The sequence below is a fragment of the Aspergillus viridinutans genome, assembly GCF_018404265.1.
Source record: "Aspergillus viridinutans IFM 47045 DNA, scaffold_5, whole genome shotgun sequence".
In the NCBI taxonomy this organism is placed as follows: domain Eukaryota; kingdom Fungi; phylum Ascomycota; class Eurotiomycetes; order Eurotiales; family Aspergillaceae; genus Aspergillus; species Aspergillus viridinutans.
In genome coordinates, this window is record NW_025091221.1 from 2,367,727 (window position 1) to 2,381,097 (window position 13,371).

The 13,371-nt window shown below is 50.0% G+C and overlaps 6 protein-coding genes across 6 annotated transcripts; 4 read left to right on the forward strand and 2 right to left on the reverse strand.

Moving 5' to 3' along the window:
- Window positions 1-702: 702 nt before the first annotated feature.
- Window positions 703-2,175, forward strand: Aspvir_007758 (ANP1/MMN9/VAN1 family protein; the record flags this gene model as incomplete). The annotated part of the gene is made up of 5 exons (XM_043270935.1): window positions 703-875; window positions 943-1,574; window positions 1,632-1,679; window positions 1,735-1,950; window positions 2,009-2,175. 5 exons carry the CDS (start codon window positions 703-705, stop codon window positions 2,173-2,175), a joined length of 1,236 nt encoding a protein of 411 aa, XP_043126870.1.
- A 1,201-nt stretch (window positions 2,176-3,376) lies between these two features.
- Aspvir_007759 (uncharacterized protein) lies at window positions 3,377-3,921 on the forward strand (the record flags this gene model as incomplete). The annotated part of the gene is made up of 4 exons (XM_043270936.1): window positions 3,377-3,456; window positions 3,533-3,588; window positions 3,669-3,829; window positions 3,892-3,921. The coding sequence occupies 4 exons, from the start codon at window positions 3,377-3,379 to the stop codon at window positions 3,919-3,921; spliced, it is 327 nt and encodes a 108-aa protein (XP_043126871.1).
- A 142-nt stretch (window positions 3,922-4,063) lies between these two features.
- On the reverse strand, window positions 4,064-5,771 carry Aspvir_007760 (acyl--CoA ligase; the record flags this gene model as incomplete). The annotated part of the gene is made up of 4 exons (XM_043270937.1): window positions 4,064-4,159; window positions 4,222-5,093; window positions 5,145-5,181; window positions 5,238-5,771. The coding sequence occupies 4 exons, from the start codon at window positions 5,769-5,771 to the stop codon at window positions 4,064-4,066; spliced, it is 1,539 nt and encodes a 512-aa protein (XP_043126872.1).
- A 473-nt stretch (window positions 5,772-6,244) lies between these two features.
- Aspvir_007761 (putative G-patch DNA repair protein (Drt111)) lies at window positions 6,245-8,121 on the forward strand (the record flags this gene model as incomplete). The annotated part of the gene is made up of 5 exons (XM_043270938.1): window positions 6,245-6,428; window positions 6,535-6,951; window positions 7,009-7,820; window positions 7,871-7,963; window positions 8,020-8,121. The coding sequence occupies 5 exons, from the start codon at window positions 6,245-6,247 to the stop codon at window positions 8,119-8,121; spliced, it is 1,608 nt and encodes a 535-aa protein (XP_043126873.1).
- Window positions 8,122-10,199: 2,078 nt separating this feature from the next.
- Aspvir_007762 (E2 SUMO-conjugating protein UBC9) lies at window positions 10,200-10,946 on the forward strand (the record flags this gene model as incomplete). The annotated part of the gene is made up of 3 exons (XM_043270939.1): window positions 10,200-10,491; window positions 10,567-10,590; window positions 10,693-10,946. The coding sequence occupies 3 exons, from the start codon at window positions 10,200-10,202 to the stop codon at window positions 10,944-10,946; spliced, it is 570 nt and encodes a 189-aa protein (XP_043126874.1).
- A 788-nt stretch (window positions 10,947-11,734) lies between these two features.
- ecm33 (GPI-anchored protein Ecm33) lies at window positions 11,735-13,058 on the reverse strand (the record flags this gene model as incomplete). The annotated part of the gene is made up of 3 exons (XM_043270940.1): window positions 11,735-12,029; window positions 12,087-12,927; window positions 12,998-13,058. The coding sequence occupies 3 exons, from the start codon at window positions 13,056-13,058 to the stop codon at window positions 11,735-11,737; spliced, it is 1,197 nt and encodes a 398-aa protein (XP_043126875.1).
- Between the last annotated feature and the right edge of the window lie 313 nt (window positions 13,059-13,371).

Sequence of the window (13,371 nt, forward strand, 5' to 3'; positions counted from 1 at the left end):
ATGCTACTTCAGAACCATTCTGCAGTGATGATAATATTAGTGATAAAGTTCCACGGTTGACTTGACCAGCAGCTATGGAAAGTGATAATCCACAAGTGGACTTGTTCTGCGTTCTGGGCTCCGCCATCCCCGTGCGCAGGATTGTTAGACTACTACCTTACTCAGGCAAAACTCCCCATCCTTTTCCACGGCTCGTTTTTCCTTCTCCCAAACGGCCTGATTCTCTGGCAGCATCGTCCCCCATCTTCGATTTCGCTGGACCTTTGGTTTTCCTTTTCTTTTTCCTTCGTCTTAGATATACATTTATTTCATAATTACATTTGGCTCCATTTACACTCGTTTGTTGTCTCCTCTTGCGGTGCCCTACTGGCTCCTGCAAGACCACCTTTTTCCCCATCTCCACCAAGCCATTCCTCCCTACTTCGCGATTTATCGTGTTATCGACTCCTTCCTCTCGTTCCGGTGTCAGCCAGGCCGACTCTTGAAAAGTTGCTTCGAATTGTGTCGATTCAAGGTTCCTTGAGAACAGCTTCGAGGATTTACATCTACCGTGCGGTCGGCTGGTTTTCTCCGTCCGACGTTGAGTGTCCACAACGCACCTTCTTCCAGAAATCGTAGCCGTTTCCAGACCGTGACAATTTTCCGAGTAATCGAACGGTCTCTCCCCAGTCGCAGCGCATTCTCCGGTCACATATTGCAAAGATGCTTCTTCCTAAGGGTGGCGTAACGTGGAAGTCGGCCAAAGCTCGACTCCCTCCCTGGAGGGCCGTCGTTGTTCTCCTTACACGGCCGCGATTCTTGATATCTTTAGCTCTCACAGGCATTTTGATCTTATTATGGCGTGGAATCAGCAAGTCAGCATCTGGAATGCAAAAGTGAGTATCCATTCGGTCGTCATGACAGAAGTGTGAAGTGGTTCTGACAAGGGGTTGGTGTGATCAGTTTCTACTGCTATGGCCCCCCCAAATCTCCAATGGAAATGACCATCAACGAGATGAACGCATGGATGGCGCATACTCAGACTCCCGTGATTTTTAACCACCATGAGCCCTATGTCGTAAACGACAGCAGTATTATCAATGTCGACCTCAACGGCATTCGGTCAACCCGTGAAGCCAAGGAGAACAAGGAGCGGGTGCTGATCCTCACTCCTCTGAGAGATGCCGCGCCTCATCTGGAAAAATACTTCGATCTCCTCTACAACATCACTTACCCCCATGAGCTCATTGATCTGGCATTCCTTGTTGGCGACTCTCAGGATGACACACTCGCCGTTCTTGCCAGGGAGCTGAACAGAATCCAAGATCAAGTGGAAGACAAAATTGCTTTCCGCAGCGCGACAATCATTCAAAAGGAATTCGGAGCTGATACTGGCATGAATGTTGAGGATCGACACTCCTTTGCGGCTCAGGGCCCCCGGCGCAAGGCTATCGCCCGAGCTCGCAATTACCTACTCTACTCCGCTCTGAAGCCTGATCACTCCTGGGTCTATTGGAGAGACGTTGATATCGTTGACAGCCCTCCAACTATTCTGGAAGATTTTATTTCCCACAATAGGGACATCCTTGTTCCTAGTATGTCGAACTCTCCTATTCCAGTTGCTTCAGCGCTAACGTATTATTCTGTTCCAGATATTTGGTTCCATCGTTACAAGGACGGTCGTGATATTGAGGGTCGCTGTATGTGCATGCCTGTTTCCATGTTTTGGAAGCGTCATTTGCTGACAATCGTTAGTTGACTACAATTCGTGGATCGAATCCGACAAAGGCCGCAGATTGAGACAGAACTTGGACCCGGACACTATTCTTGCTGAGGGATACAAGGAATATGATACGGGTCGGGAATACCTCGTTGGAATGGGTGACTGGAGGAAGAACAAGGACGACGAGGTTGAGCTTGACGGCATCGGTGGTGTCAACATTCTGGTCAAGGCAGACGTTCACCGTTCAGGTTGGTGCATTTTCTGTCATCACCACGTACATTTGAGTTCTAACCGTCCACTTTATAGGCATCAACTTCCCAGCCTATGCGTTCGAGAACCAGGCTGAAACGGAGGGGTTTGCCCGTATGGCCAAGCGGGCTGGATACGAGGTGTACGGCTTGCCGAACTACATTGTGTGGCACATCGACACCGAAGAGAAGCCCGGCAACCTCGGGGATCGCAAAGCGTATTAAAAATCAACGATATGAGTCAATGGCCTCATCCATGCATTCGGGTTTGCCAAAGTAGACCTGAAAGACCACCTCTCCAATTTATGCTCAATACCCGTTTGTCCACAGATATCTGACGCAGTTGCCGTCAGGATGATTGCGTGGAGTTCTCAGCCATATTCATCATTGCTGGTTACATTCCCAGCTATTCATTTCTATGCTCTTGTTTTCTTCAGTGACGTTTTGAAACGGATATCTAATGATATCAATAATTTTCAATCTTCTTCGTGTTGTGTTCTAGGGGCTTTTTATGTGCTGTTTCCTTGGCGCTTCGGGGACGTTGTTCAGCGGTATTTGGAGGATTATAGAGTTGACTGGTCGACTGATTGATTGACCTCATAGCTGCCTGAGTGTTGTCCTTGATCTTTCTGCCATCAGGCAGACGGACTTGACCCTGACGCTATCAATCTGTCTTTGCTGTCTCTTGGGATCGACATTATCCCCGTTCACCAGTTGGTGGTTCGAGAGTCGTTCCCAGTTGTCTTCCAAGTCGGGATCAGTCCATGACGTCGTTCTCAGACTTTTGCCCGTGTATTATGCAGAGGTTCATTGAATGAATGCCTGGGAGCATTTGGCAGAGAGACATTATTACCGGGTCAGGGCGCGTCCAAGACGTTGATGTCAAATTGAGATGGACAGGGAGATGGATCAGGCATCGAGGTCGCAACCATTCATGTACATACATATATATGTACCTACACACAAAGTGAATTTCCGACAAGCATACCAACCAAGTCTTCGACATCTTTTTAAGCCCCTCTGCTGAGCCACAAGAGCTGCTGCTACCTCGCGACATTAGCAGATTCATCTGACCAATGAAGATTATGACACTGACCATGTAGTTGCATACCGATTGGCATTAAATCGCGTTTTCAAGAAGCAAGCATTGCTAACGTCCTCGTCTTCTCGCATTCTGTTCGTTATCCGGTGCTAGGTGTAGAATATTCCCCACATTGTGACACGGTCCCTCTTCCCCACGCCGAACCTACCCATCCCGGCTTTAAATGCGAATTAGAGTACCGAGGGGTACCTGAACAAAAACAGTAGATATTTAAGCCTCCTACCTTTCTCACCCACCTCATCAACACTCATGTTCCACCTAACCAGACTCACCTCCCCCGCTTTTCTCAACCGATCATTCGCCCGAGCATTCTCGACTACCATCATGGCTTCCACCAAGCATGAGTTCCTCTGCATCCTGCCCGATAAGCCGGATGCTCTGGCTAAGAGGCTGGAGGTGCGCGCGTAAGTCACTCTTTCACCGTCCTAGACTCTTTTCTGCTAGAGTTTACGAGACATGGTACTGAGATGGGGTTCTCAGCTCCCACCTGGAGGGCGTCAAGCCCCTGGTTGCGGATGGGGTGATCACGATGGGAGGTGAGTATCTTGCGAGCTTTGTTTCCTGCCAATTGGCCTCGATGTTGCTTGCAGAGGAGATGGCTGAGTGAGTTGAGCAGGGGCTATGCTGGAGTCTCATTCTGCCGAGGGCACGCCCTCGTTCAAGGGGAGTGCGATGTTGCTGATGGCCGAGAGCGAGGAGCAGGCGAGAGAGCTCCTGAGCAAGGATATCTATGTTCAGAGTGGGGTGTGGGATATGGAGAAGGCGCAGATTATTCCGGTACGTGTTAGGTTTCTTTGACTGACTGACTTGCTTCCTCGTTGGGGCTAATGGTGGTTCAGTTCAAATCTGCTGTTCGGACGGCAATGTGAGTACTAGAGTTGGGTGGGACACTATGAACAAGTAATGTATTTGTGAGAGATAATACATTGATGATAAGTCTGGTAATCTACCCAAGCGATGGTGCTGCTATCTACACTCAGAAGTTTGTTCGCAAATACAATATGCATGTGACTACAGCTTCGCCTTGGGCTGGAGCATCGCCTCTGCCACCTTGTGCCGTTGGATCTTCCCCGTTGCCGTCTTTGGAATCTGTGTGACTATCCAGACCTGTTGTCTGGCGTTAGTTCATTGCTCAGGAAGACACGTTGGCCACAAGGACATTTGCATACCTGCTTCGGGGTCTTGAATTTGGCCAGCTTCCCGGCCACCCATGCCTTGAGGTCCGCCTCGGTTGCAGCGCCGCCACTCTTCAAGACGACTGCTGCTCCGATATCCTCTCCGTAGTGGCCCTCGTCCGGGATAGCGAAACAGACTGCTTCCGCAACCTGGGAATGAGACAGCAGCGTGTTGTCAAGTTCGATAGGGCTGATCTTCTCTCCACCCTTGTTGATGAGCTCCTTGATACGGCCGGTGATGATAACGTAGCCGTCGCGGTCCTTCTTCCCCTGGTCCCCCGTGCGGAAGAATCCGTCCTTGGTGAAGGACGACTTGTTGGCAGCCGGGTTGTTCAGGTACCCCTTGGTCACGTTGTCACCACGAACGCAAATCTCCCCCTCCCTGCCCTGAGGCACTTCCTGGCCAGCTTGATCGAGGATCTTGACCTCTACGCCTTGTCCGATGCCGACACTGCCGGGTTGGCGTTTTCCCGGTGGGAGAGGGTTACTCGTCATCTGGTGGGCGGCCTCTGTCATCGCGTACGCTTCCAGAACGGGGGCCTTGAAAGTTCTTTCCAGATCCTCAAAAGTCTTGGGAGAAAGGGGCGACGAGCATGAGCGGATGAAGCGGATCCTGGGAATGGGATTTGGCAGAGGAGTCTTTAGGAGGATCTGGTGGATCGTAGGCACAGCAGTGTACCAGTTCGCCTGGTGAGTTACGAAATCTTGCCAGAAATCCGAGGCAGAGAACTTGAGCGGTACTATCACAGAGCCCCCTGAAAAGAGAGGGGCGAGGAAGCCGGCCAGCAGCCCATGAACGTGGAATAGAGGCATCACCAAGTACGTCCGATCTTCGGGAGTTAACTGATATGTATCCCGGATGTTCTCTGTGGGCGGTCAGTGAATTTTTGATTACGCCATACTGTGTTGTTCCTTACTCATGGTTGTGGCAAGGTTCTTGTGTGTTAACGGGACCTGTTCCCATATTATGGTCAGTATGATGGTCTCGTTCAGGCGTTAAAGGGCCATACAGCTTTGGGTCTACCAGTTGTCCCACTGGTGTGCAAAACAAGGGCAATATCATCAGGCTGTGCTTCAAGGATACCAGTGCTGCCCTTTCCTGCCAGTTTGCCCAGTTCCTTGACGTCCAGTACAACCTCCTTCCCATCCCAGTAACACTCCGCGATGGCAGCGTTGTATTTTCTACCAGCCTGCACAGCAGGACCGTTTTGCGCAAAGGAGTCCCGTGGAATCAACACCAGGTTAGAGCTGAGGTCATCGATGTAGAACTCAAACTCCTCCTGCTTGTATGCGGGGTTGAGGGGAGCTGCGATAGCTCGCTGCCATGATATAGCCAAGAAAGAGACTATGAATTCCAAGGAATTGACGAGAGCCAGTGATACTGCAGCTCCATGGCCAACCCCCAGTCTAGCAAGCTTGGCTTGAAAGTCGGCGACATGGACATGAAGCTGCTGGTAGGAGACCGACAAGGCCGACGGCTTATGATGGACTATCACCGCAATACTTGGACTGTCGGGCGAGAGGGACTGAGCTAGAGTGCCCATCGTTCTTATGGTGTGCCTTGGCCGTCAGGGGTTATTTACAGTGATAGACGAGATAGATAGCTAAGATAGATGATACAGGTTGAACATGGGGATTCTGTGGATACGACTCACGTGTCTTACGCAATCGACGTAGGTGTGCCATTATTATATCCATGATAGTCAAGCCCATGGGTCCTCGGACTTAGTTGCGAAAGCGCTTAGTCGTCAGTTGTCGTAGCCTCGTAGGCCCCATTTTCTCGCTCTTCCTTCCCTGTATTTTCTCCTTTCGAACGGGTGGCTCCGGGTGGCTTATGTAAGGGCAAGCCAAACATGGCAAACAGTGCAAGTCGACCAAACATGCTTATGCATGGAATTACTCCGCATCTCCAACTTCTTCAACGATCCTCCTCGCAGAAACAATTATTGTAGATCTTGTTCTCCATCTTGTGTATTGAACTATCTCTATTCTTCATTTACGTCGTGTTCTTTTATCCATGGCCTCGGATTCGACCTCATCCAAAGGGGGAGGCCTGTCTCTCTATGCCAATCTCCTCGACCCATCGTCCAATACATCCTCTCCCGGAACAATTTCTCGCGCCCCAGTCGTCTTCAAGCAGGCTTCGGAAGGCGACTCACAGACAGATGATTCAGCTGCCAAAAAGCAGCAATTAAGTGCTGGTAGAGCTCATACCCTTCTTTCGTGATCGAGAAGTTCTCTTCATGTATCACATTTTGACGATCTGATTGCTCACTTGGCCTTCTTCCTTGCTTCTCGGGTATTCAGCTTCTCTTCGATTTCAGCCTACGAAAAGACCACAGCTAGCGGCTCAGAAGCCTAAGCCGAAACCAGCGCTGCCAAAGACGACCCCTGCCGCTGCGTCTGCGCCGGCTCCCCCCGTGAAGACCACTCTTGCGGACTGGGCAGCAACCGAGGAAGACGATGTCAATGGATTCTACGTTGGCGAGAAGAGACAGCGCGGCGGACGTAAAAAGCGCAAGAAGAACCGGGAAGCGCAGGCGTTCGTCCAGAATTGGGACGACATCTACGACCCTTCAAGACCGAACATCTACGAAGAGTATAAGCATAGTGATGAGCAGATTGCTGAGGTGCGCGAGTGGAAAGATCGCCTCTACGCACATCGGATGGCACGGTCGCCGAGCAGGGACTCGTACAGCGACGATGAATCGAGACCACTGAACAGTATGCTTCCCTTTGTAGTCGACTGCGAACGTTTCAGATGCTCACGAACTTGTGCAGGACAATTTGCGCCTCCGAGGAGTTTCGCGCCTCCGCCTAATCTCAACGATATCCCTCCTGCACCGCTTGATGAAGCCACAGGAGACGATGCATTTGCTCGACGCGCGCGCATGACGGTAGGTCAATTAGATACATTAATGTCTGGTCAGACGCCTCCTCCGCCTCCTCCCGAAGAGCCATCTGCTCCAATTCCAGATGACCCCACCGGTGAAGATGCCTACCTGAGACGGCTGCAAATGGCGACTGGAGCTCAGCCTGCGCCGCACCAGCCCCCTGCGCCTCCGCCTAGGCCTTTGGATGCGCTGCAGCCAGCCTCTGCCACTATCTCTCGTGCGCCGGTCCGATATACCCTGCCTCCACCTCCGGAAGATATTCCGGCCACAGAAGCAGAGCTTGAAGAAGTCTTTGCGAAGGAAGAACCTGCAGAGGATACACCCGACGAAGAAGGCGGCCAGCGCTCGCTCCGACCGGGACAAAAGGGATTTGCTGAGAGATTGCTGGCGAAGTATGGGTGGACTAAAGGATCTGGCCTGGGTGCCACGGGGTCGGGTATCGTCAAACCGTTGCAGGTCAAAGTTGAGAAGCAGAAGAAGCGACCAGACTCGGAAGGCGGTGGTTTTGTTACTCCTGCTGGCAGGGGCAAAATCATTGGTGGTAAGAGGAAAGCGGACGAAGAGGAGGGCAAGTTCGGCCGTATGAGCGAAGTCATCATCCTCAAGGGTATGCTTGATGGGATGGACCTGGATGCTGAGCTCGAGGGTGATCAAGACGGAGGGCTGATGCAAGAGATCGGCGAGGAATGCTCAGAAAAGGTACGCTTCTCTGTTTATGACTGGGTTGCTACCATCTAACACTAAAACAGTACGGTCGTGTGGAGCGTGTCTTCATTTCCCGTGAATCTGGGCCTCCTGTGCCGGTCTTTGTCAAGTTTACTAACCAGTTATCGGCTTTACGCGTGAGTATTCTAGAATTCAGAAGCCATCCAGTCTGGGCACTAACAGAATCTGTCAGGCGGTGAATGCCCTGGAAGGCCGAGTGTTCAACGGCAACACAATCACAGCACGTTTCTATGACACTCAGAAATTCGAAGAAGGGATATATGACGATCAGTAGCATAGGAACAAGGAACATGTACAGCACATCCATAGGTTTCATTGCTAGTCAGTCGATGCTATGACTCGAGCCTGCCTTCTGAGGTCATGATATCTGCTGTGATAATGTCTGGGCAGATGAAAAGTATGAAACTATGCAAATCTGACTACATGTATGCAGGATATGTGACAGCAGTAGCTGGGATCAGTATGGGGCAAAGGACATGGAGAGTGACAATTCTGCATTTCCAACGAAGCGGCATATCAAACACTGAATGCTAGTGTAGTGCAGATGAAGATACATCGGGGGTCAAAAGTATCTGGACATTCCGCCTTTCCGCGACGCGTCAAATAATTAACAATTATTTTAACCACCAACCATTCCATCAAAATGAGGTCGTTTGGCACCGAAATTAGTGGAAATAGAAGGCCTAAAGCTGAGCTTTCTAGTGAGGCACGCGCAGCTATTTTATATAGCCTAGAGAACCAGGGTTCGCCTACTCAACTTGCAAAGGAATTTGGCGTCAGTCGCAGCACTATTTATGCTACCAAAGAACGCTTCCAACACCATAAAACCTTGCAATTAAGGCCTCAAATGGGTAGACCCCCAAAGCTTAGCCCCTCTGCTAAGCGTTATATCTACCAGATGGTCCGCTGGAGCCCTTCCATGAGCTGGAAGGCCTTGGTTACATACTCACCTGGGGGGGTCTCCAAGTCAACTATTCAATGTGTTTTGAGAAGATATCACCTTAAGAAGTGGAAGAGCAAGAAAAGGATCCCTTTAAAGTGTGAAATAGTCAAGAAATAGTATAAATTTGTGCATACATGGCTTGATTTCCCTCACTAGGAGGAAGTACTGTTTTCTGACAAATATTCTATTCAAAGAAAGCTAAATAATTCTACCTAATTTATCTTCTGATTCTCCAATGAGGCATACCGGCATGATCTAGTCAATCTAATGAACCATGGGAAGGATATTTTGCAAATGATATAGGGCGCAATCTGGATTGGAGGCTGTATAAAGCTAGTGATTATAGATTATGATGAATTAGCTCCTCGAGGCGGATATTCCACTAATTCTTATCTAAAATACCTTGAAGATGGCCTCCTTCCAATCTACGAGCCTGGCATAATATTCTAGCAAGATAACACTAAAATCCATATATCTTACCAGGCGCAGGAGTAGTTTGAATCTCATGGAATCTGGGTCATGGAATGGCCTCTGCATTTGCCTGATTTGAATCTAATTAAACACCTCTGGAACCTCCTAAAGAAGAAGCTTTTACAGCTCTATCCTGGACTCTTCTTAGGAGGCAGATCTAAGGTAGATTGGACCTGGTTTCGCAAGGCTATTATAGAGGCATGGGATGCTATCCCTTAGGAGAAGATTAACAGTCTAATTTGCTTGATGCCATGTAGATTACATGCAGTTTACCAGGCAAAGGGATGGTACACTAAATATTAATATCTACTATCCCCTAGTTTATTCTTATATACTAGAATAGTATGGTGGTTGAGAAATATGGGATTGCAAATGGTTGAATTTTTCGATTTTTTAGAGTGTCCGGATACTTTTGACCTCTTAGTTTACCTGAGGCGATACTTGAGTCTTGGGACAGTGCTAAGATAGATCCACCTTGCTGTTCTTTGTGTTGGCTATTCTGAGTGTATAAATCAAAACAGCTTGATTGCCCATACTGATCACTAGAGAAGACATATCCTTAATCACCTTATTTTATTAACACAACTTGGCGGACAAACATGGATACCTTCAGGCTTCGTTTGGCCGCTGAATACTAGGAGGTCACATGATCATTACTGTGAGATTTATCAGTGGAGACCCGATTGGCTGTGGGGTATCAAATCCATTAAGCAAGACTGGAAAAGCCTCATCTGGTGGCCATTCACTTGGAGCCTCTTAATCTGTGACTCTATCTCTTTCCTCTCACTTCCTTCTTTCTCACCTGTCACCATTCTCCCTCTCTATCTATCCTCCGCGACGAACCCTCCTTGGCCATTTCCTCCAAGAACTCGCCGTAATCGCCTCTTCCGACCCAAAGCAAACCTCATCCTGTAACCAATTCACATCGCCGACTCACCATGTCCCTGTGTTTAAACCGCCTCACAGAAGAACGGTATGTCTACCAGCCCAGGTCACCCTCGCGCGGCGCAAACACACCCACGACTCCGCATCCGACAGCAACCCAGAAACTAACACCCCACACGCGCAGGAAGCAATGGCGACGAGACCACCCGTTTGGCTTCTACGCAAAGCCTCATCGGACACCTCAGGGCGTGCTGGACCTGAAGCGCTGGGAATGCGGTATCCCGGGGAAAGCGAATACGCTGTGGGAAGGCGGACTGTTCAAGCTGGACGTTGTCTTTCCAGATGGTAAGCCTGCCTGTGCTCGTGCTCGGTCCTTGTATAGCAAGCGAATGTGCTGACCATCTCTCTTTCCTGGAATAGAATATCCGACCAAGCCGCCGAAATGTACGTATTTCCTTCTGACTACTGGCATGATATATCCATCTATATTGCCACCTCTTCCGCATCCATTGAGATCGTTGAATCTGACGTCGCAAACGATGGCAGGCAAATTCGTCCCCCCACTCTTCCACCCCAACGTCTACCCCTCCGGCACCGTCTGTCTCTCAATCCTCAACGAAGAAGAAGCCTGGAAGCCCGCCATCACAATTAAGCAGATCCTTCTGGGAATCCAAGACTTACTCGACGACCCGAACCCAGAGTCCCCCGCGCAAGCTGAAGCATACAACTTATTCAAGAAGGACCGGCCGGCGTACGAGCGGCGCGTGCGCCAGGTCGTCAAGGAGAATCCTGCTCTTTAGAAGACTGAGATTTGTTCAGCGTTATGCGGATGACGATGAACCTTCCAAATCTCGTATTCTCCTTCGGTCTAGTCAATGCTCTTAATTTACGGTACGGCCCCCATCGCATCGCGGCCACCTCCTAAAACAAAGGGCGGCTGACGCTCGTTTTCATATGATCTAGTCGCATCTGCTTGGTTCATATCCCCTTTGTCTTCCAGTGTCTCGGTTTTCTCTTAGCGTGGCGTTCTCAATTGATAAAAGCGAACGGCTCCAACTGGATGTTGCTCTCTTCTTCTTCACTACCTAGTCGCGAGATTTCATCTGTGATTTGTAACGCACATAGAGGTCTCTGAATGCTCAATCTGTCGTCTTCCATGATACCATGAGTAGTTTCCCAGGAAAACAAACTCCCACGGATGCGTGTCCTGGGGCAGTTGTCGGATATATGCATGCATGTATCCGATCTGATGCACATACACGAGCTTGTGCTATGCCCACGACTTGTTTGTACCTACTGCAGACAATCTTACGCAGATCTTACAAAGTCCGCACTACGTCAAGTACATAGCCGCGATCTAATCAGTGTTAACTGCTCAAGAGGCAACGCCACCACACACCATCCGGACAGTAGATTCAGGTCTTGAACGTTTGTAAGGTTGCTCAAATGAGATTCGATTATTATCATAAAAACAGTAAAAGCACTGCAATCAAAAAAACCATGGCTTATTAGACAACTCTACACACCCGCAGGGGGAGTTTTGGAAAACAAACAAAATCACATGCAATTTCCTGGTATCGGCCATCCTTTACAAAACGTACTGCACCAGAGCTCCAAAAACGGCGGCGAATCCGAGAGCGGGGAGGTTAGCAGCGTTGAGATCAGCAGCGCTAGACTTGGAAGCAGAAGCAGAGCTGCCGCTGCTAGTGGTGGTGCCAGAAGATCCGTCCTTAGTAGTAGGGTTGGCCTCCGCAGCCTTGCACTTGTAGGCACCGTGAATGACCTGGTCGGATTTGGCCTTGTCAAAGCTGGTGCAGCTGAAGTTGCCGGTGCTCTGCAAGTTGAACTGGCCCTTGACGTTCTCGAGCTTGGGCATGCTCACTCTGCGATTTGATTAGCACGTTGTGCCATATTTCGGCCGGCAGAAAAAGGTCACTTACTCGTCAAACTTGCCGCTGAAGTCAACGGCACCAGTAACCTGCTGCAGGGAGGGCAGATCAATGCTGCTGAGCTCGTCGTTGCGGGTAATCAGGAAACCACCGTTGACAGTCTCGAGAGCTGGCATGCTGATGTTAATGAGCTTGCTGTTGGCGTTGAAAACCAGATCGCCAGTCTCGGTCAGGTTGGGAGCGCTGAAAGACGTGAAGGAGTCGCCCCAGAAGCCAAGCTGGCCGGTCAGGCTGTGGAGAGATGGGATGGAGACAGCGCTGACGTTGCGGAAGGTCATGTTGGTACCACCGGAGAGGTTGGGCAGCTCCACCACAAGGGAGTTCAGGTTACCAGCAAAGTTGATCAGGCCAGTTGCGTTCTTCAGGTTGTTGATGTTGATGGACTTGAGCTGCGTGTTCTCGGTGATGTCGAACCGACCAACGGTGTTCAGAGAGATACCGTTCAGGTTAGCCAGACCGGTATTGGTGATCGTGACATCACCGGCGTCGTTGACACCCTTGGTAAATTCAAGGCTCTGAAGCTGGGGCAGAGCAGTCCACTCGATCGATCCGACACTGGTAAGAGAGGGGAAGCTGAGGGTGGTCAGAGTGGTAAGGCCATTCAGCTTGAAAGTTTCGGCGATGGAGTTCAGGCTGGGCGCCGAGATGGTAGAGATGTTGGCGCCACCGGTGCAGCTGAGGGTGCCGTCAATCTGCTTCACGCCGTTGAAGGTAATAGCGCCTGACACGTGCTCGTTGATCTCGATGGTACCCTTGAGGGTAGAGCAGGAGGCGTAGCCGTCGGCATCGCTCTGGCTGGAAATCGTGATGGTCTCATCGGTCTTACCGCAGTCTGTGCGAACAATCAGCTCCCACCCTCGCAATTTCTAATCCGTCGGAGTCGGGGGTGATGGTTCACTCACCGGCAGCAAGGACGGCCTGGGCTGCAGCCAGGACAGGAAGAGCGTACTTGAGGAAAGCCATTGCTAAATGTTGTTTATACTAAATACTCAAAACAAAGTCAGTAATGTCATTAGGACGTTACGCAGGCTGCCGTCAAGAAACGGTCCCACGACAATCCATCTTCCCACGCAGAAAAAGACCACACTGGGAATATAATGAAAGAGAAGATGAGAGATGGTCGAAGAGAAGAGAAGAGAGATAGAGAAATGGACGTGATGAGACTTACCAATGATCAATGGGCTAGAGATGCAGAACAGGCGATGCTCAGCCCTTAAGAGGTCAATATGGGCGGATGGCAGTAGCTGCAAGAGACAAAAATAGATGAACGAGCGAA